The sequence below is a fragment of the Aspergillus novofumigatus genome (genome assembly GCF_002847465.1).
Source record: "Aspergillus novofumigatus IBT 16806 chromosome Unknown P174scaffold_4, whole genome shotgun sequence".
NCBI classification, from domain to species: domain Eukaryota; kingdom Fungi; phylum Ascomycota; class Eurotiomycetes; order Eurotiales; family Aspergillaceae; genus Aspergillus; species Aspergillus novofumigatus.
Window position 1 is genome coordinate 2989246 of NW_020194277.1, and position 20809 is coordinate 3010054.

General features: G+C 51.2%; 7 protein-coding genes across 7 annotated transcripts; 4 read left to right on the plus strand and 3 right to left on the minus strand.

Moving 5' to 3' along the window:
• Positions 1-26: 26 nt before the first annotated feature.
• On the plus strand, positions 27-1379 carry P174DRAFT_441841 (SNARE domain- containing protein). The gene is made up of 4 exons (XM_024827432.1): positions 27-241; positions 307-513; positions 567-660; positions 728-1379. The coding sequence occupies exons 1-4, from the start codon at positions 231-233 to the stop codon at positions 929-931; spliced, it is 516 nt and encodes a 171-aa protein (XP_024683133.1). The 5' UTR covers positions 27-230; the 3' UTR covers positions 932-1379.
• Positions 1092-1533, plus strand: P174DRAFT_186403 (uncharacterized protein). The gene has a single exon (XM_024821269.1). The coding sequence runs from the start codon at positions 1251-1253 to the stop codon at positions 1485-1487; it is 237 nt and encodes a 78-aa protein (XP_024683134.1). The 5' UTR covers positions 1092-1250; the 3' UTR covers positions 1488-1533.
• A 6-nt stretch (positions 1534-1539) lies between these two features.
• P174DRAFT_389932 (uncharacterized protein) lies at positions 1540-3163 on the minus strand. The gene is made up of 2 exons (XM_024823467.1): positions 2748-3163; positions 1540-2683 (listed from the first exon to the last, which is right to left on the minus strand). Exons 1-2 carry the CDS (start codon positions 2778-2780, stop codon positions 1580-1582), a joined length of 1137 nt encoding a protein of 378 aa, XP_024683135.1. The 5' UTR covers positions 2781-3163; the 3' UTR covers positions 1540-1579.
• A 4986-nt stretch (positions 3164-8149) lies between these two features.
• Positions 8150-15466, plus strand: P174DRAFT_407236 (glutamate synthase (NADH)). Its single transcript, XM_024824131.1, has 5 exons — positions 8150-8598; positions 8682-8722; positions 8798-13641; positions 13701-14869; positions 14943-15466. Exons 1-5 carry the CDS (start codon positions 8423-8425, stop codon positions 15091-15093), a joined length of 6381 nt encoding a protein of 2126 aa, XP_024683136.1. The 5' UTR covers positions 8150-8422; the 3' UTR covers positions 15094-15466.
• Positions 15467-15825: 359 nt separating this feature from the next.
• On the minus strand, positions 15826-16772 carry P174DRAFT_460607 (uncharacterized protein; the record flags this gene model as incomplete). The annotated part of the gene is made up of 2 exons (XM_024829906.1): positions 15826-16531; positions 16606-16772. The coding sequence occupies 2 exons, from the start codon at positions 16770-16772 to the stop codon at positions 15826-15828; spliced, it is 873 nt and encodes a 290-aa protein (XP_024683137.1).
• Positions 16773-16811: 39 nt separating this feature from the next.
• P174DRAFT_441846 (EMI1 family protein) lies at positions 16812-17735 on the minus strand. Its single transcript, XM_024827433.1, has one exon. It carries the CDS (start codon positions 17596-17598, stop codon positions 16978-16980), a length of 621 nt encoding a protein of 206 aa, XP_024683138.1. The 5' UTR covers positions 17599-17735; the 3' UTR covers positions 16812-16977.
• Positions 17736-17913: 178 nt separating this feature from the next.
• On the plus strand, positions 17914-20763 carry yme2 (putative RNA12 protein). Its single transcript, XM_024829005.1, has 2 exons — positions 17914-19997; positions 20054-20763. The coding sequence occupies exons 1-2, from the start codon at positions 18305-18307 to the stop codon at positions 20608-20610; spliced, it is 2250 nt and encodes a 749-aa protein (XP_024683139.1). The 5' UTR covers positions 17914-18304; the 3' UTR covers positions 20611-20763.
• The last annotated feature ends 46 nt before the right edge of the window (positions 20764-20809 follow it).

Consider the following 20809-nt stretch of genomic DNA (forward strand, 5'->3'; position numbering starts at 1 on the left):
TGGCAACTCCTTGTTGTTGTTTCGATCGTCTCGCCGCAAGCAGATCGCAAAGCTTCGTTCAGACGATGCACTTCGGGATCTGGCTGAGATATACAAGCTAGTCCTGCAAGCTCTGCATACTTGAACACTGATCATCATGCGCACAGATTAGCGGCGGTGAGAATCCTTCGTCAATCGGTGTTCTCCGTGTCTCCTGAAGTGCATCATCTCCCAGTTTACGACCATCTGTTATGTCTTCACGGTATGACCGATCAACACTAACTATGGCGTTCCTGGATATCTCGGAACTAACTTGGGTTCTTACAGATTCCCACGTTCTTCGCTTCATCAGCGCGATCCCCGCGCCTCCTCTTCTCTCTTCGATTCCTACGGCGGTGGTTCTCGACCCGCCAGCCGCTCACCGGCCAGCGTGGGCGGATATAGTTATGGGAGCTACTCTGCCTCGAATGCCGATGGGTACATGAACGGGGCTCCCACAGGTGGTTTCCGAAAGGCCACCCCAATGCGAAGTGAGTCTTTGCCCGAAAACACACCTCCCAATGCCGGTTTGATGCTCATGGGTGAAGGGGCCAATATTCCGACGCAGTCCTCGACCATCTCGAATCGCAGAATGACGCTCAGGTCGAGGGTATCAGTGCGAAAGTCAAGATGTTGAAGGATGTGAGTCCGTCATTCTTGCTGTTTATTTAGAGCGACATCACGAACGTGATACTGACACTCCTGCCAGCTTACACTCGCCATTGGCGATGAAATTCGCGATACATCTACCATCTCAGAGTTAAATGATGCATTCGACAACACTCGCGTGCGCCTCCGTGGTAACATGACTCGCATGCTCCGAATGGCCGAGCGTACGGGTGTTGGCTGGCGTGCATGGCTGGGTTTCTTCCTGGCTGTGTTCCTGATCTTCGCATACGTGTGGCTGACTTAGGCCCTACATCGGACGAACTGCCTACAATCGGTAATTCTTGATACCTCAACCCTGCGACGTTTTCGCTCGCCTCCACAAGCACAGTGCACTCCCCCATGTACCCTTTGGCCTACGTCTACATAATAAGTCATACCCGTGGGCATACATAACTTACTCCCTATAATGTCCTCTACTTCACTGCTGCATAGTCCATTCTGTGGCGTTCTCCGGCGTTGTATGTTGCACTGTGCCAAAGCCATACTGAACACTATTGTTTTCCACCAGTCTGTTATTCTTTCCCCCGGCAATGTCATGTCACCACCCTGGCGCATGAGTTGATATGGTCTTGAAGTGCATAAGGGTGGCTCATGCTATTCACGCGAATACTGTAATATCCTGTTCGCACGACATGTATGTATATATAATCTCATTGGGTAGGAGCAGAACTAGACGGGAAGTTTTATCTTATGGATGTTATGTCTTCCGTTCGCTTCTACATCATACTGAATTAAGTTGCGCGTCCAATAAATACCCTGTAGCAACCGACTCCGTCCGATTGATGGATTCAGACCTCTAAGCCAAACGCCGGAATCCCCGATAATATGAAACAGTGAATATGCATACTTAGTACCTGGCAACCGTAGCTGTCCGTTATCCGGAAGATCAGACTCATTCAAGACTATCCCTTCCACTACGCCGCCTTGGAAATCGTCCAAAGCCACTATGGCGGCTTGCCTGGCTCGCCAACGACGCACGGAGATCACCGTCATCGAACATCATGCCACTAGAGTCGAACACATCGCCGCCGCCGCTCCAGCGTTGTAGAAATCGTGTCTGGGCTGGCGTTTCCCGGCTGCGATGGGCGGACGGCGGTGGCAGGCCACGGTTGCTCGATATGCTGGCTCGAAGACCCTGTGCAGCGAATTGGTCATGCGAGAAGCTCTGGTCATCTTCGTCGTCAAACTCGGCATCGGTGTCGGTGTGCTGCCATTCTTCTTCCTGTTCCGATCCGTTTTCCGCTGCCTCGGGAACCTCGTCGTCCAGATCACGCTCCATCCCGAATGCATCTTCGCCGTCTTCTTCGACTACGTCGCTCATGTCTTCGCCCTCGTAATCATCTGCTGCGCTGGGGATCTCGTCGTCCAGATCGGCTTGGTTGTCAAAGTCAACAGTATCCTCCACATCCTCCTCGACTTCTTCATCATCATCGTCGCCATCGTCATCGGCGAACGCTTCAGGAATATCATCGTCTAGATCCCGCTCCATGTATCCCTCCTCATCCACGTCTTCGTCCTCTTCCAGTCCTTCCTCCCCTTCCTCCACGAGCCCGTCCGCATCCGCATCGGGAATATCGTCATCCAAATCCCGCTCCATGCCCGTGTCATCCGCCTGGTCATGCATCGGATTCCCAAACTCATCCAAGCCAGGATCAGCCGCAGCCGCAGCCGCCGCAGCCATCTCAGCCGCCGCGGCCGTGAGTGCCTCCTCCCGCTCGGCCTCCTCTTCTTTCATACCCAGCATGGTCTTGGAGCATCCCGCCGGCTTGATCCACGAGTATCCGAACGAAGCGATGTTGTTTTTGCGGGCGCGGAGAGCGCGCTCCTCGAGCTGTAATGACGATAGGCTGTTGCCGGGGGTAGCTGCTGCTCGTCCATTCGGCATGTTCTGGCCATTGCGCCGTGGGTGGCCGTGCGGTGGCGCATCCCCGGGCGACTGGGGGTGTTGATATGAGGTGCGCTGGAATTGAGAGGAGCCGAACCAGAGTTCATGCGACTGTTGGAATGGATGTTAGTTCCTTGTATGATGACGCTTCCAGCGCATTTAGGGATTAGCATACGTCGCGCGGCGTAATCAAGGGAAGAGACAGCATTATTCGTGATAGTCTTTTTTCCTCCTTGAGTGTAGCTTCTGTCGTGGAAGACCTCGGTGCTCAGGGGACGGTCAGGTCCAGCACACAGGACCTCCGGCTTTTTTGCAAGAATATTAATGATCCTAGGCGAATGTTTCTTTCTGATCAGCAGTCATTACACGCCAGCCGCGGTCAATCGGATTTGTATATAGAGTGCATTATGACGTGTTCAATGATGAAGAGCAAGTGCGGAGAAGAAAACGAAAAACAGAAAACAATGAAGCTCCACTATCGCGCGGGGAACCGTTCTTCGTATCTCCAAAGCCAAAACAATACAAACAACCCTAAGTCCTTGATTACAACAGCCATTGAGAGGCAAATATGAGAAGAGAGAATGGACGAGCTGAATCTTTTGAATACAATTGGCCTTGTTCATCGATCCTAATCCCCGCTACGACGCCCGGCATATATTAAACGCAGCAAAACTTTGGAAGCTCCATGGCACATACGATGATATCATATACGAAGTCAAGGGTCTTATGACGGAAGTTAGGCATCAATATCATTGACATCCTTGATTTGGCTACTATAAACCTTAGATATAGGTACTATGCAAAGTCTCGTCGACCATCCACTCGTGAATGCAGTATATCCTAGCCTTTGGGACACAAGGGTAGGGTCGTGTCGTATCAAAGAAGCCACTCAAGACTCTGTCTGTGGGATCAGGTCAGCAGTAGTTCTTAAATGAACTATCGCCGATCTCTAGAGCTCGCGCAAGCTAATTCAGCCCATGATTGAGGAAACGTGACGACATGGCATGCATGGTACTGAGATTGCATCCTGTCACTGCAATCTTGTCTGCAATTTTGCAGTGCTTCAGCAGTCAAGAACCATCAGATCATGGTGGCAGGCATTCCTAGCTCAATTGTGCTGTTTTCGAGCAAGAGATCATGCCACAAAGCCCAATTCCTCCGTCGCGCAAATCTCTCAAAAAGATGAGCAATGGGTCTCGCTTGGGAGGCGCGCTGAAAAGGATCACAGATGTAAACCCGCGAGCTGTGAATTAGAAATAACTGTACTAGCGGCGAGATACGTTGGCTCCATTTCAATTCGAAACTGCTGGTAATGAGATCTGACCATCCATGCAGCTCACAATGTGTCTATACCGCCCTCTCCCTCGCTAGTGGTCTTTGGACTTGGGAGTCGTTCTGTTCCGTACAGTGCATTGGAGTCTGGTGAGAGACCGATTTCGGGGGTTACAACGGGCTTTCCGCATTTTCCCGAACAGTTGCAGTCTTCCGCTCCATCAACCACATCACTTCCGGTGAACCCAAAGCGGACAAGACTGGTCAGGAAACCTCGGGATTTTCCGGAAGAAAGCAACATTGGCACTCCGCTGGGTCACATGATGCCAGGGGTAATTTGCTGTATCGTATCTTACCCGAGAAAACGATGGGAGAGACCAGATGAAAATAGAGGACAGCTCACATGCTGAAGGGTACTACAGCATGAATGAGGCTGCCACTAATTGGCCTATCTGCTCCTGCCAGGCCCATTAATTATTTCGCAGGCTGCATTGTTTAGTGAGTCCCTTAATCAGTCGACAGTTGTGAGTCACATTATTGAGTCTGAGTAGTCTTCGTCTGCTTTCGGAAGTCATCCTCATAGACGATATGATTCGTTCACCCTTCCGGTGTGGTATATCCTTCGTCTGGTGGTAGCATGATTCAAGTGGTTTCAATCTGAAAAGGGAAAGTGTCCTGTAAGAAGTCCATCAATCGGCCGAAGGGTCCTGCCATTTATTTGTCTGTTGCAGAATAAAGGCGACAGCATGGTGAGATGATCGACGGATCATAGTTAATTACAACTCGTAATCGAATGAATCGTAGCTCTTCACCTTCGCTATTGCATTTGTTCGCCATGATCGACGAGTCGAAAAGGAACTGATGGGTGGGAAAACCCATATGTTGAATGCGTTGCGTGGCCGCGCCAGGTAGCCTTGGTACAAAGTCGATACCTGAAGGCAGTCGTTTCGTGGTGTGGTGGACGCTGCCGACACTCAGGGAGATTGGAAATCGATTGATTTATGTATTATAATTATCATTACATTTCTTGAATTAAACTCTTATCGCGCGTGTCTGAGTCGGGATTGACAAGCCCGCGCTGGCAAGTCCGAAACTCAATCATATGGAAATTAGCAGGGATTGCGATGCATGCATAAGTGCGTCCTGGTGCGTACCGCTCGTATTCCGGGGTGCTGGTTAATTCCGCCACGCCTATTGGTCGGGGCCATACACCATCAAGGGGAGGAGGAGGATTGGGAGGGACCGAGGGAGGGGTGAGAGTGGGTTTTCCCCAGGTGAGTATCTCAGGATCCTGGAGTTCATAGTCCACAATCCCACATAGCCATGAGCCACTACTGAATATTCATGGAATAATGGATTATTATGGAATAGGGATTGACCCAGACCTGATTTGAAATGAACAAAACCGTCGAGAGTAGTGGTACTGGAGAGTGATCTTTGGTACATCGTAACAGAAGAATACGGGGTTCGGAGCCGAATCAATAACATACGGGGTAGATTATCATTTACATTGAAGCGCGATAAGCTGCTTGATCATTTGATGACCTCAAAGAATGAGATGGCATAATTTCAACAAGCCAATCTGCACGCAGTTTGATTACCGCTCGGAAGTCCCGACATCGGGGGTTGTGGCTTAAGGACAGCAGGAATTAATTTGGGAGGACGGAGGAAGGGGAGGGGAGAGGAAGCAAGGGCAAGAATCCAGGACGGAAGAGGTAAGGCGCTAGCTTGGCCGTTGTCGGAAGTTGTGGTTACAGGCTTATTCTGGGCGGACATTCGACTCCAAGGCTCTAATGGAGGGCAACGGACCAACGGTAACTGCTCCGTGCCAGTAATTTACCCGGCTTTGCTCAGCAATTTGGATGATGAAACTTATCGTAATAATACATAGTCGGTACGAGCTTGTACGCTCAAGTTATGGAGGCAGTATCAAATGTTTACTCCATACCACTCACGCACTCTGCCTTTTGAAAACCAGATCGCATACCTCTCACTATTTACTGAGAAAAATCTACTCAGTACAATAAGGCAATTTTCGCTAATGCTCAGCGTGGGGTACTTCATGGTGGCTGTAATGCAACCTAGTGTGAGTGAGTGTGATGGTTTACAGCACATGTGGACCAGAGCCTGCCACTGGTCAGCATTCAGCATTAATAGCGCCAGCACTTGGAGTCGACACCCGGGCCTGAGGTAAGGCTGGATTTCAAGGCCATCTATCGCTCAGTGCACGCCGTTGTCGGCCGGTGGCTTCCACCAGAATCCTTCGGGTGCGCCTTTGAGCTGGCTTGCAGTGTCGTGCATCCTACTAAATTATTTTTATTCTTTTTTCTTTCTTTCTTTCGGTCTGTCCCTTCTTTCTTCCGATGCCTACATTTTCAATTTGCCAATGAGCGCTCGATCAATACTTGTGGACATCCCTTTTGCCTGCCTAGCGGTAAGGCCATGTATAGACACCCAAGGTACCTTAGATGACTGAATTCCTCAACTGGAGGACAACCTAAGCAGCTAAATCCTTGTACTGCCCCACATAGCTACACCCACGCAGTTGGTTACCGGCCATGCGGCCCTTCATGCTGCTAAGTCTAATGATATTATTAAGACTGCGAGTCTGCAAGCATCTCAGAGCTGGGATCTTCTTGGGAAAGGGTAGAAGCCTGTCGAAGACTCGAACAGTCATTGCCCCTTTGCATAGTGCATACAATTGACTATACGTGGACGAATCAACCATTCCCAAACTGGGTCTACAGCAGTGCTCTCCGTATATAGGCTCTCCAATATTAAAGCGATTGATATGGCAAATCGTGCAATGGAATCGTTTCAGGTCTTTTCACCTTGCCTTTTCACATAGGAGTGCAACAGATGCCGTCTTCTTGTCAGTCTGAGGAGTCAATCAGAAGCGATGACAATTAGACTGCCACCAGGCAGACTATAGAACGTGCCAATGACTGGCATGAGATTTGTACACAAGTATTCACATGGCTTTCAGTGCTGATGGATGGCTTTGAGGGGAGAATATTACTCGAAACCGGGGCCAGTCATATCCAGAGGAGCGTTCCGAGGCAAAATCCAATTATCCAATTGATGTTGAAGAACGGACTCCAGGTGTTTATGAATATGTCCATCCTGAATGGGCCATAGTCATGGATGGATACCGTTCCAAACGAAACGCCGTATTGTATCTCGGCTCGGGTGGTAAATCAATTGAACCAAACTCATGCGCTAGCGTCGTCTTCTTTTGCTTTTATTCTTTAAGAATAATCTACAGTCAGAAGCTAAGGCCCATGTGCCCCACCGGGTTTGGATCTTGACGTAGTGAAAACCTAATCTTTTTAGGTCCAAGGTTGAAAAGCCTCCCTTCTGATTGGTGGGCGATGTCTTATCTCTCTCCTGCTGGGAAAACCTACTAAGGTACTGCTTATCCTGGAATTCCCCTCCATCTTCGAATGTAGGACCTGATGCACTCCGTATGTCCGGACCTTCTATTTAGTATGGATTATAGAATCAATGATCTTCCTCACGATTCGTTATTTGTAAAACATCTTCTGATCAATTTGGCAAATGCCGAGAATGCTCCTCTTCTGCTCTTGAGTTGTATACGGAGTACTCCGTGGGTTAGAAGAACCACCATCTCACCCGAAGCGGGATTGAACGGGCGCGAAGGAATAGCAAATGTACCTTTTTCCGGCGAGAACTACAGTGGACATCAATCTTCACAGAAAATAAATGCAGTACTCGGGTTCTTTTGTCACAAGAAATATGCACGCATCGTACTATTCTCTGCTTTGTCCATGTCGCCTGTCATCCTACTGTACAGAGTAAGGGAGTACGCTAAAACACTGGACACAGTGCCTTGCATCCTACCCATAAAAACAAGATACTAGATAGTAAATGATGACAAACTGCATTTCGCCACGGTGGGAGTCCTTCTTGACATATCCCAGTTTCCCCAGTAGCAAATTTACCTTCTCGCCGACATTGATAGCCCTTCTTACTTGCTAGGTACTTTACAGTCATCTAACAGTAGCGTTCTTCAAATTTGGCACACTAAGAGCAGCCATACGGGATAATATAGTTACCTACTTACCAGAAATACCCAGAGTCCACTCGACAATCCGTACATTCGCCCATCGGAGTCTTCGAGGTGGATTGCCCGGACCTCTCCCTCCCGTACGGTATCAGTGTATCGTTCGTTACTCACGGAATTTACCCCTGCAGGCTTGGTCGTCCCGCTCCACTGCCTCTGGCTATTTCTCCCCCCATCTCCTCCTCCCCTCCTCCTCATTTATTTTCTGATCTTCCTTTTCTCCTTTCTTTCTTCCTTCTCTGCTCTCTTACCATCACTCTCGAAGTTAGACGCTGGGTCAAACACCATCTAGACTTCCCTAATCTCCCTTAGACACCCGCGTTTTTGACCCCGAATACCTGTGACGACAGTTTAGACGCATCTCTCTTTTCTATACAGCTACTTGACAGCCGCCCCGCCCCAATCTTGTCTGCGACGTCCCTATTCCCAGTCCCAGTGCAGCGACAGCCTTCCCAACCCTGTAATTCCATTCTCTGTCGGTCGCCGGCGGAAGAATGGGTCTTAATTTGCAGGAACTCTATGGCCAAAATATAGTTGAAGAGCAGAAACCGAACGAATATTCGGAGTACCAGCCAAAGCGTGGCTATGGCTGGGCTAACACTTTGCCCGAGAGGCAGGGTCTCTATGACCCCGAATATGAGAAGGATGCATGCGGTGTAGGATTTGCTGCGTATGTTTCACTTCTCCCCATGGATGTGATCTGCAGGTCAGATGGTCCAGAACTGTCGTTGACTAACTTCTGCGGTTATCTAGTCACATCAAGGGCAAACCAAGCCACAAAATTGTCAGCGATGGTAGGATCACCCCTTTGGTAATCGCCATTGAGCACGATCGAGTAACAGCTCGCTGACCCCTTTCTTCACTGATAGCTCGCAATCTGCTTTGCAACATGACGCATCGAGGAGCCGTTGGCTCTGATGCGCGAGACGGTGATGGTGCCGGTGTCATGACCAGTATTCCACACAAATTTTTCATCAAGAATTTCGCTCGAGAAGTCGGCGTTGAACTTCCTCCGCTGGGTCAGTATGCCGTTGGTAACTTGTTTTTCAAGCCGGATCAGGAGTCTCTTAAGGAGTCCACCGCCAAGCTCGAGGAAATTGCAGAATCTCTCGGTCTGCGGGTGCTAGGGTGGCGTGAGGTCCCTCGCGACTCAACCATCTTGGGTCCTGCTGCTCTGTCGAGAGAGCCGATCATCATGCAGCCATTTGTGGTCTTGAAGTCCGCATATGGTGAGGGAAATAAGCCAGAAAGCACCGATCCTGAGTCGTTCGACGAGAGGACTTTCGAGCGCCAGCTCTATGTTCTTCGGAAACGAGCCACTCACGTCATTGGTCTCGCTAATTGGTTCTACCTGTGCTCCCTCAGTAACAGAAACATTGTCTACAAGGGTCAATTGGCCCCTGTTCAGGTGTACCAGTACTACCACGACCTCGTCAATGTTGATTACGAAGCGCACTTCGCTCTCGTCCACTCCCGATTCTCTACCAACACATTCCCGTCTTGGGACCGTGCACAGCCTCTGCGATGGGCTGCCCACAACGGTGAAATCAACACCTTGCGCGGAAACAAGAACTGGATGAGAGCTAGAGAAGGTCTTCTTAAGTCTGACATTTTCGGTGACGAGCTGGATTCTCTGTACCCGATCGTTGAAGACGGTGGCTCTGACTCGGCTGCCTTCGATAATGTCCTGGAGTTGCTGATGATCAACGGTGTTCTTTCTCTGCCCGAGGCGGTCATGATCATGATTCCCGAGGCTTGGCAGGACAACCCGGCCATGGACCCTGCCAAAGCTGCCTTCTATGAGTGGGCTGCTTGTCAGATGGAGCCTTGGGATGGACCTGCGCTCTTCACTTTCTCTGATGGGCGTTACTGTGGTGCGAACTTGGACCGCAACGGTCTGCGTCCTTGCCGTTTCTATGTGACCGATGATGACCGTATTATCTGTGCCTCCGAAGTCGGTGCCGTGGATATTGACCCGGAAAGAGTCGTTCAAAAGGGTCGTCTACAGCCTGGCAAGATGCTTCTGGTTGATACTGTGGCCGGTCGTATCATCGATGATGCTGAACTGAAGCACACGGTCGCCCACCGTCAAGACTTTGCCGCATGGCTCGACAAGGAACTTTTGAAACTGCCTGACATCAATCGGAAGTTGCTGGAACAGAATGTGGATCTTAGTTACACACTCGACGACACCACTGTTCAAAATGACCCTCGGCTCAAGGCCTTCGGTTATTCTTTCGAGCAGGTCAGTCTGCTTCTCGGCCCTATGGCTGCCGATTCGAAGGAAGCCCTCGGTTCAATGGGTAATGATGCTCCATTGGCCTGCATGGCGCAGCAGCCTCGCCTTCTTTACGAATACTTCCGCCAGCTCTTCGCTCAAGTCACCAATCCTCCCATTGACCCTATTCGGGAGGCTGTTGTCATGTCTCTCGAGTGCTATGTCGGTCCTCAGGGCAATCTCTTGCAGATGGATGCCTCGCAGTGCCACCGTCTGCGTCTTTCCTCCCCCATCCTGAGCATCCACGAGTTTAATGCTATCAAGAACATCACCCAGCTCTACAATGACTGGACGGTGAAGATCATCGACATCACTTTCGAGAAGAAGAAGGGTGTCCCTGGTTACCTCCAGGCCCTCGATGACATTTGCGATGCTACCACCGAAGCAATCCAGAATGGTGACAAGATCATTGTCCTCTCTGACCGGGCAACCTCCGCCGATCGAGTTCCTGTGTCCGCATTGCTCGCTACGGGTCTCGTGCACCATCACATGGTCCGCAATAAGTGGAGATCACTTGCGGCTCTCGTTGTCGAAACTGCTGAGGCTCGTGAAGTCCACCACATGTGTGTCCTGGTTGGTTATGGTGCTGATGCCGTCAATCCCTACCTGGCCATGGAGTGTATTCTCAAGATGAACCGGGAGAAGTTGATTCGGAAGCAACTTTCCGATGAGAAGGTCATTGAGAACTACAAGGCTTCTTGCGACGGAGGTATCCTGAAGGTCATGAGCAAGATGGGTATTTCTACCCTGCAGTCATACAAGGGTGCCCAAATCTTCGAGGCTCTCGGTATTGATGACAGCGTCATTGACCGGTGTTTCTCTGGAACTGCCAGCCGTATCCGTGGATTGACTTTTGAGCTGATCGCTCAGGATGCGTATGCCTTCCACGAACGCGGATACCCATCTCGTTCCATCATTGAAATTCCCGGACTTCCTGAATCGGGCGAGTACCACTGGCGTGATGGAGGCGAGGCGCACATCAACGACCCCGTCAGTATCGCCAATGTCCAAGATGCTGTCCGTACCAAGAACGACAAGTCTTATGAGGCTTACGCGAAGGCCGCTCATGAACAGATCAAGAACTGCACTCTGCGTGGTATGCTCGAGTTCGACTTCGAGCAACGGAGCCCCATTCCTATCGACCAGGTTGAGCCTTGGACTGAAATCGTCCGTCGTTTCGTGACAGGTGCCATGTCGTACGGATCCATCTCCATGGAATCTCACTCCACATTGGCCATCGCCATGAACCGTCTTGGTGGTAAATCTAACACCGGTGAAGGTGGTGAAGACCCTGAGCGTAGCAAGCGACTGGAGAATGGTGACACCATGCGCTCTGCCATCAAGCAAATTGCCTCCGGCCGTTTCGGTGTGACTTCCCACTACCTTGCTGATGCCGACGAGCTGCAGATCAAGATGGCCCAGGGCGCTAAGCCTGGAGAAGGTGGTGAGCTGCCCGGGCACAAGGTCGTCGGCCCCATTGCCCACACTCGTTACTCCACTCCCGGTGTCGGTCTTATCTCGCCTCCACCTCACCACGACATTTACTCAATTGAGGACCTGAAGCAGCTTATCTATGATCTCAAGTGCTCCAATCCTCGGTCCCGCGTTTCTGTGAAACTGGTGTCTGAGGTTGGTGTCGGTATCGTAGCCTCCGGTGTCGCCAAGGCCAAGGCTGATCATATTCTGATTTCCGGTCACGACGGTGGTACTGGTGCTTCTCGCTGGACTGGTATCAAGTACGCCGGTCTCCCATGGGAACTGGGTCTCGCTGAGACCCATCAGACTCTGGTCCTCAACGATCTGCGTGGTCGTGTTGTGGTTCAGACTGACGGTCAACTTCGCACTGGTCGCGATATCGCTATCGCCTGTTTGCTGGGTGCTGAAGAATTCGGTTTCGCCACCACTCCCTTGATCGCTCTTGGTTGCATCATGATGCGGAAATGTCATTTGAATACTTGTCCTGTTGGTATCGCAACTCAGGATCCCGAACTCCGCCAAAAGTTCAAGGGCACGCCCGAACACGTGATCAACTTCTTCTACTATGTGGCTAATGAGATGCGTGCTATCATGGCCAAGCTGGGCATTCGCACGGTCAACGAGATGGTTGGACGTGCTGAGTTGCTCAAGGTCAGGGAGGACATTCGCACCCCTAAGCAGGAGAGAATTGACCTCTCCCTCATCCTGACTCCCGCTCACTCCCTCCGTCCTGGCGTGGCTACTTACAATGTCCGCAAGCAAGACCACCGTCTGCATGTCCGCCTTGACAACAAGCTGATCGCAGAGTCGGAACTAGCGCTGGAGAAGGGTTTGCCTTGCAGAATTGAGTGTGACATTGTCAATACTGACCGTGCCCTGGGCGCAACTCTGTCTTACCAGGTCAGTCGCCGCTACGGTGGAGCCGGCCTTCCTCAAGATACCATCCACGCCAACATCAAGGGCTCTGCTGGTCAGTCCTTTGGTGCTTTCCTTGCTCCTGGTATTACTCTCGAACTTGAGGGTGACGCCAACGATTATGTGGGCAAGGGTCTTTCTGGGGGTCGTCTCATTGTCTATCCGCCTCGCGGTGCTGCCTACAAGGCAGAGGAGAACATCATCATCGGTAACACTTGTCTCTACGGTGCTACCCGGGGTACCTGCTACTTCCGTGGTGTGGCCGCTGAACGTTTTGCTGTTCGTAACTCCGGTGCTACTGCTGTTGTTGAAGGTGTTGGTGACCACGGTTGTGAGTACATGACCGGTGGTCGTGTGCTCATTCTTGGCTCGACCGGTCGTAACTTCGCTGCTGGTATGTCCGGTGGTATCGCCTATGTCTTGGACATGAACCAGGATTTCCTCTCCAAGGTTAATATGGAGATGGTCGAGGTTTCGGGCCTGGAAGACCCTGCCGAGATCGCCTTTGTTCGCGGTTTGATCGAGGACCACCACCACTACACGGGCTCAGAACTGGCTGCTCGTATTCTTCTGGACTTCACCCGTGCTCTTCCCCACTTTGTCAAGGTGCTGCCTACTGACTACAAGCGCATTCTGGAGGAGGAAGCTGCCAAGGCCGCTGCTGCTAAGAAGGCCGAATTCACTATCCCCCAGCTTCCCAGCACTCCTGCCGAGAAGCCCAAGCCCAAGACGGAAGGAGAGGAGAAGAAGGCCGAGATGCTGGACATTGAAGACAGCGTGAGCGACTCAAAGACTGAGAAGAAGAGGTCCGCTTTGATTCTCGACAAGACGAGGGGTTTCATGAAGTACAGCCGACGCAGCGAGAAGTACCGCAACCCGGCTACTCGTACCCGGGACTGGGCCGAGCTGTCGAGCCGTCTCAGTGAAGATGAGCTCAAGTACCAGTCCGCTCGTTGCATGGACTGTGGTGTCCCCTTCTGCCAATCTGACACTGGTTGCCCTATCTCCAACATCATTCCCAAATGGAATGAGTTGGTATTCCAGGTAAAACCCATCGCTGTCAATTCACTTAAGCCGTAGCAGTGCTAATAGTCCTTACCCAGAACCAATGGCAGGATGCTCTCAACCGTTTGCTCATGACCAACAACTTCCCGGAATTCACTGGTCGTGTCTGCCCTGCCCCTTGCGAAGGCGCCTGTGTGCTGGGCATCAACGAAGATCCTGTGGGCATTAAGTCTATCGAATGTGCCATCATCGACCGTGGCTTTGAGATGGGCTGGATGGTCCCCCGGCCCCCTAAGACACGCACCGGCAAGACAGTCGCTGTTATTGGATCCGGACCCGCTGGTCTCGCTGCTGCAGACCAGCTTAACCGTGCCGGCCACAGCGTCACTGTCTACGAGCGTGCTGACCGTATTGGTGGTCTGCTGATGTACGGTATCCCCAACATGAAGCTTGATAAGAAGATCGTCCAACGCCGTGTCGACCTCATGGCCGCCGAGGGTGTCAAGTTCGTCGCCAACACTGCCGTTGGCCCTGACAGCGAGGTGTCCCTGAACTCGCTGCGCCAAAGCAATGACGCCGTCATCATCGCCACTGGTGCCACAGTTGCCCGCGATCTGAAGGTCCCTGGCCGTGAGCTGGATGGTGTACATTTTGCCATGCAGTTCCTGCACCGTAACACCAAGTCTCTTCTCGACTCGGGTCTCTCGGACGGCGAGTACATCTCGGCCAAGGACAAGCACGTTGTTGTCATTGGTGGTGGTGACACTGGTAACGACTGCATTGGTACCTCTGTTCGCCATGGTGCCAAGTCTGTTGTTAACTTCGAGTTGCTGCCTCAGCCTCCACCAGAGCGTGCCCGTGACAACCCATGGCCCCAGTGGCCCCGTATTTACCGTGTCGACTACGGCCACTCCGAGGTCAAGACCCACATGGGTAAGGACCCTCGCGAGTTCTGTGTCATGTCTACTGAATTTGTCGACGACGGTAACGGTCACGTCAAGGGTATCAACACTGTCCGTGTCGAATGGACCAAGAGCGCCTCTGGCGGTTGGGATATGAAGACCATTGAGGGTAGCGAACAGTTCTTCCCTGCGGACCTTGTTCTCCTTTCTATGGGTTTCCTCGGTCCCGAGGACCGCCTTCTGGGCGATGAAATTGAGCGTGATGCCCGTAAGAACGTCAAGACCCCTCCAGGTCATTACTCAACCAGTGTGTCCGGCGTCTTTGCTGCTGGTGACTGCCGCCGAGGACAGTCCCTCATTGTCTGGTAAGTCTACGCCCATGCAAAATTGACTCAAGGCTGGGTAAACCAACGTATTGTAACTAACACTGTCTTCTAGGGGTATCAACGAAGGCCGTCAATGTGCTCGTGAAGTTGACAGCTTCCTGATGGACACCAGCTCTCAGCTTCCTGTGACTGGTGGCATCGTTCGCCGGCCAGCCATTGACATGGTCCCGAAGACAAGCGAGACCGCCACTGTTGTCGCCTAGATGATTGTGACCTTGCTACGTCTGGGGCTGTGACAGTAGTTCCATGATGATAATGATTTAAGATATCTTTCTTTTGTTGTTGAAAAGTCCTTGATCAATCCCGAATCCGTTACAGGGTGGTCAATTGTATCTACCATGTTAGGCGCATCACGATTACATGGATGTGACAGAGGGAGGCTCGCTGACTCTTTTCACGTCGCGCACCTCACTTTCTGATTATTCTTCGGATAAAGGCGAGTTTGCTTTTGGTTGCAGCGTCGTTTTACATGACCTTATGGTGAACATTCAAGGTGTCGCCGGAGCTTTTACGATTCCCGCAAGTTCTATGTCTTATGTTTTATGTACATATCCTTTTCTATCATCAATCTGAAACTTATTCTATATTTTTTCGTGCTGTTTGTGTTTCAAAGGGGACCGTTTCGAAAACAAGGAAATAGAGTAATTTCAGTCCGACAAAGTTGGTGGATTGACCTCGGGTTTTCGTGTAAATCTGCTGGCAGGAATGTAAAAGAAAGAGACACAAAGGAGGCGTACCTCATCCGTCTGCGGTTTCGTTCCGTCGAGGATGTTCTTGATCGCTGATAATGCTGCTCACCCAGTAGGGTATCCGAGAAAAGAGTTGAAACTCGTCGAGTCTGTTCTGCTTCTGAGGCTTTATTAAGAGCTTACCTTCCCGTCGCCAGTCCTGATCCCTAATGCCAGGAGAAGACGATTGGATGTCGTGACACTTCGCTACTCGTTCTGCATAGATTCATCTCGGAGCGATCTTCCCGAGCTCGACCTGGACGGAGTGTGAGATGGCGACCCGGCGAAGCGGAATGTATCTTTCAAAGACTGTCTCCTTGCCTTTTGAAAAAGCTGTCTCTCATCCTGACACATGACCTCGTCCAGAACGACGTCACCGGAGAAGTACTCCATGGCGTTGTAGTACATGTTCAGACGGTGCGTAGACTCGTCCACCATGGCCCGAAGGTTCCTCTGGACCATCTCTTGATCCAAGGGAGTGGGCGGCTTCAAGCATGGCTTGGCCGCGACTCTGCATGATGATGGGTTAGGGCTGCGCTCGCGCTCGCGGCTTCTGTAGTCGGGACTCGGGATCTTAGTGACGGGTCCCCAGTGGACGGCCTTTCTGGAGGGTGAGGTATCGTCTTTCTGGTGGTTGTCGCTGTGTCTTTCGTGCGACTGCATGCGCTCCAGCGGATACCTGTTTCCTTCGTCAGTGTGGGAGCCGTGACCGCACGCGAAGTGGTCTGAGAACCGCCGTCGTCTGCGAGAACGACGTCGTGGTGGTGGGGACAACGGTGGTGATTGGGGCCTTGGAGGCGAAGGCGAGCAGTCCATGATAAGGATGATTAGGAGCAGGAGGTTAGTTAGACGAGATTTCATCTTGAAGCTAGGTTTGGGGGATTGGGGGAATGCAGGAATTGTTGAGTTGTAGCTTCATTATTTTCGCTGCGCGGTTCCTCTGCTTTTATAATCATAGTGGCCTGCTCAGCCTCTGAGGTCTGTGACAGCGATATGAGACATGCGTTGACTTGGAGCCTTGATAACGAACCTCGATGCAGGATGAACAATGAGAACAAGGGCATCGATGCGGATCTTCTTTGTCCTTGTTCTAGACACAATGCTTTGTATGTGTCACCGGCGGAGAGCTTCCTTTCTCTGAATCGTCGAGTCATGAAAGAGCAGCTATGCATGTTTGAAACTGGAGCGACGAGTCAAGGATAATAAGGCTTGATTCATTCAGTAGTATCCCAGTTGCTAAGCATAAGATGAACTCCGTAGTCCACAATGTATAATACAATCGTCCCAGAGGGGACAGGTATCCAATCCAGATGGTACGAAAGAGGCACAAGAAAGACATGGTCCAAAAGCGAAGAATCTCTATATCCCACCAGCGTTGCGACTTGCTTCCTCCTCGGCCTGCATCTCCCTCTCCAGTGCGGCAAAATCCCCCTGGAAAGCGTTCTGCACTGGCTCCCCCCGAAGGTCCCAGACATCCTCACTGCTCGGCCCCGTCTTGTACTTGACGGCCTTTTTCCGGTAGTGGTCCCGAATCACTTTCTTGCGCCCTTCGTCCGCCATTCCGCGGGCCTTCATGCACAGCCAGAAATTATCCCAGTGTTCGCTGCACGACCGCAGCTCGCCGTAGCGGTATACGTTCACAAACTGGCCTCCAAATGACTGACAGAAAAACGCGTAGTCAAACGCAGAGCGGCAGGACATGGAATCGGGGTAGAGAGACTCGGGGGCGATCGAAGCTGGAGGTTGCGGAGGGCCGGAAAGTGATGATGAGGATAGGTGAGATTCTGAGACACTGGACGACTGCTGTGGCGATTTTGTTCGTGATACGTCGGCCTTTAAGCTCTCCAGTAACTGGTTGAACTCTGCATCCGCTTGTTCCTCGCGACTCAAGGGCCGAGACTGCGACGATGGCGGCGTGGTGCCTGGTGTCTCTGCTGCAGGTGATGGCTGCGGTGCCGCATTGTCGGACAAAGAAGGCATAGAGGAGGTTGTTTGAGGTTCCTCCTTCGAGGGTGATGATCTCCAAAGCCAGCCCATTTCGAGTTTATCGTGTGCTGGCAGATTTGGGATGGAGGGATCTTTTTGTCTTGTGGATCGAGTTATCCACGTCAATAAATTACACCTTTGGTTGCAAAAACGATCATCATCTTCGGAGTTGTAAATTTCGCAGTTCATCCCGCAAACGCGCTGTGACGGTAATTTTAGTAACTTATAAGCACTGGTGTAATAAATATTGTTACATACTATATTGGCTGTACACTTGGTCTCATGATCGACGTCATAAGCAGGCACGAAGCTTCCCCTCATAAAAGTACTCTTGGATATCAATCCATCACAGTCATCTTCGGCAACACTCTTCTCCAATCTTCAAAAGAGAATGTCATCCTCGCCGCGATGATGCGAACTCGAATCCCGGGTTTGGTACCGCGAATCTGCCAGACCCCTCCCTGGAAACCTCCTCCTTCACAACTGACTCGAGTCCGCTATGCAAGATGGAGTACTTCACATGCAGTGTCATGGCTCGAGACAGGACACATTGATCTGAAAGAAAACGAGGGGCTCCTTTTTATCAATAGTAAGACCTTGCCTTATTCTCCATGAATCATCCTACGCGTAATTTAATGCTTCAAAATTAGATATCTTTCCGTCTAAACTCCAATGGCTGCTGCGGGGTCCGCTGGGTGGTATGCGGTCCTACGAGGAGGCCGTGAAGCGCATCGACAGACCGCATTTGGCTGCATCGGATACTTTGCAAATCATCCAACGAGTTGTTCCAAAGAACCTGAATATCCACGTTAAAGAGGTCGTTCCGCGGTTCAGGGAAGGGGGCGCGTTTGTCAAGTACACTCGTCCAAGCAATGTCGACGACGCCGACATTGAAGCCTCTATCAAAGAGAATCTGAAAGAGCATCCCATTAGGCCCTGGTTCAATCCTTTTCAAGCAGTTCAAGTATGTCGGGTCATTGGACGGCCTTGGATAGAAGATCTCTATCGCCTTCCAAGCCCCCGGCTCAAGGTTGCGTTCCACCCTGTGTCTCCCGAAGCATCAGCGGCAGATCTGAACACGGAAACTCTATACACTTTATTTCGCCCCTATGGGAAGATCAGAGACATAGAGAAACAACCGTCTGACTCGAAGGTCACGCCCAGGTACGCCTTTGTGGAATTTTCTCGGCCCAAGTACGCTGGCATGGCGAAGAACTGTATGCACGGATTCACTGTTCCAGAACAAGAGGGTGGCGGCAAATTGGGTACTCGGCTCAAGATAAAGTACGAGCGGAAGATCAAGCTGTCCATGATCAAGGACTGGCTTTTGAGTCATCCCAGGATAGTTATTCCGGTGCTCGCCGCCCTCTTGGCCGCCCTCAGCGTCACCATCTTCGATCCAATGCGGACATTTTTCATCAAACTGAAAATAAAGTCGACACTGCAAACCGAAGAGAATGGTGTGATGCAATGGATCCGCAAACAGGTCAACAAAGCAAACATCATTTATTTTGGTCGCAAAGGGGCGGATCCTCGCGGGCTCACGGCCATATGGGAGGACCGTCAGGATGACATTACTCGACTGCAATCCTGGCTAATGGAGAATGTGGAAACTTTCATCGTTGTTCATGGACCCCGTGGCTCGGGCAAGCGGGAGCTTGTGTTGGACCGGGCCCTGGTCGATTACAAATATAAGCTACTCATCGACTGTAAACAAATCCAAGACGCACGGGGTGACAGTGCGAAAATTGCCAGGGCAGCCAGCCAGGTAGGCTACCGGCCGGTTTTCTCATGGATGAACAGCATCAGCAGTTTTATCGATCTCGCGGCACAGGGAATGATTGGAACCAAGGCAGGGTTCTCGGAGACGTTGGACGCCCAGCTGAGCAACATCTGGCAAAACACGGCTACCGCTTTGAAGAAAGTGACCTTGGAGCACAGAAAGAAGAATGACAAGGACTCGCATCTCACCGATGAAGAGTATCTTGAGGCTCATCCCGAGCTTCGCCCAGTGGTGGTAATCGACAACTACCTGCACAATGCTTCGGAGAGCAGCGTTGTGTACGACAAGATCACCGAGTGGGCCGCTGGCCTAACGGCTGGAAACATTGCCCATGTCATATTCCTCACGACCGATGTCTCGTACGCCAAACCTTTGAGCAAAGCGTTGCCAAATTCGGTTTTCCGCACAATCACCCTAGGTGACTGTTCTCTGGAGGTCGGCCGAAAGTTTGTTGTGAATCACTTGGCATATGAGTCAAAGGATGGAAAGACGCAGCCACGGCGGGCTGAAGAGCTGGAGGACCTAGACGCTTGCATTGAGACTTTGGGAGGCAGGGTGACAGATCTTGAATTCATGGCACACCGTATTGAGGCGGGAGAGACACCGCGAGGTACGTCAAAGGGCACCAGTCACGTTCTATTGATAGATTACTAACATACGCTCAAGGCGCGGTCAACCGCATTATCGAACAATCGGCATCTGAAATTCTCAAGATGTTCCTTTTGACGCCGGAAACTATAGAGCAGTCGTGGACCCACGAACAGGCTTGGTATCTGATCAAAAGGCTTGCAGAGTCGAAAGATGGTGCTCTGTCATACAATGAAATTGTTCTCTCCGAGCTCTTCAAAGAGAATGGAGAGATCACCCTTCGCGCTCTCGAGCACGCCGAACTCATTTCAATCGCCGCCGTCAACGGCTGCCCCCAGGCAATCCGGCCTGGAAAACCCGTTCTTCGCGCAGCCTTCAAGAAGGTCACCGAGAACAAAGCGTTGAGCAGTCGCATGGACCTCGCAATCATAGCACAGAAGATCGACAAAGAGAATAAGAGCATTGGAAAATACGAGGAAGAACTCAGCCTGTTGGGCTCTCTGCCTAGGCAGCCACGGGAACTGACAGACCGAATCCAATGGTTGCTCAACAAAGTATACAGTTCGCAGAACAAGATTGCGAAATATGAGAAGGAAAGTGCATATCTACAGAAGATTCTTCGAAGCGAACATTGATTTGATGATGTATGAGTCGTGAGTCGCGTCAACCAGTTATGTCTGATGATGTAACGATCTGTATACTATATCAATGGAGCCAGGTTGAAATTCTGAATTCGCTCAAGCATAGCGTCTTGAAACATAGTGAGCACCTCAATGATAGCAGCAGTTTTGAGTGTTTGACCCACGGTAAACTGCTGAGTAAGCAAACTGCGTA

Coding starts and splice junctions, on each gene's coding strand:
- P174DRAFT_186403 (XM_024821269.1), top strand. CDS start 1,251: ATGGTCTTGAAGTGCATAAGGGTGGCTCATGCTATTCACGCGAATACT.
- yme2 (XM_024829005.1), top strand. CDS start 18,305: ATGCGGTCCTACGAGGAGGCCGTGAAGCGCATCGACAGACCGCATTTG. Junction 19,998..20,053: donor GGCGGGAGAGACACCGCGAG/GTACGTCAAAGG, acceptor CATACGCTCAAG/GCGCGGTCAACCGCATTATC.
- P174DRAFT_389932 (XM_024823467.1), bottom strand. CDS start 2,780: ATGCTGTCTCTTCCCTTGATTACGCCGCGCGAC. Junction 2,684..2,747: donor CCTTGATTACGCCGCGCGAC/GTATGCTAATCC, acceptor CCATTCCAACAG/TCGCATGAACTCTGGTTCGG.
- P174DRAFT_441846 (XM_024827433.1), bottom strand. CDS start 17,598: ATGCCTTCTTTGTCCGACAATGCGGCACCGCAGCCATCACCTGCAGCA.
- P174DRAFT_441841 (XM_024827432.1), top strand. Junction 514..566: donor GCCACCCCAATGCGAAGTGA/GTCTTTGCCCGA, acceptor TCATGGGTGAAG/GGGCCAATATTCCGACGCAG. Junction 661..727: donor AAGTCAAGATGTTGAAGGAT/GTGAGTCCGTCA, acceptor CACTCCTGCCAG/CTTACACTCGCCATTGGCGA.
- P174DRAFT_407236 (XM_024824131.1), top strand. CDS start 8,423: ATGGGTCTTAATTTGCAGGAACTCTATGGCCAAAATATAGTTGAAGAG. Junction 8,723..8,797: donor CCACAAAATTGTCAGCGATG/GTAGGATCACCC, acceptor CTTCACTGATAG/CTCGCAATCTGCTTTGCAAC. Junction 14,870..14,942: donor GGACAGTCCCTCATTGTCTG/GTAAGTCTACGC, acceptor ACTGTCTTCTAG/GGGTATCAACGAAGGCCGTC.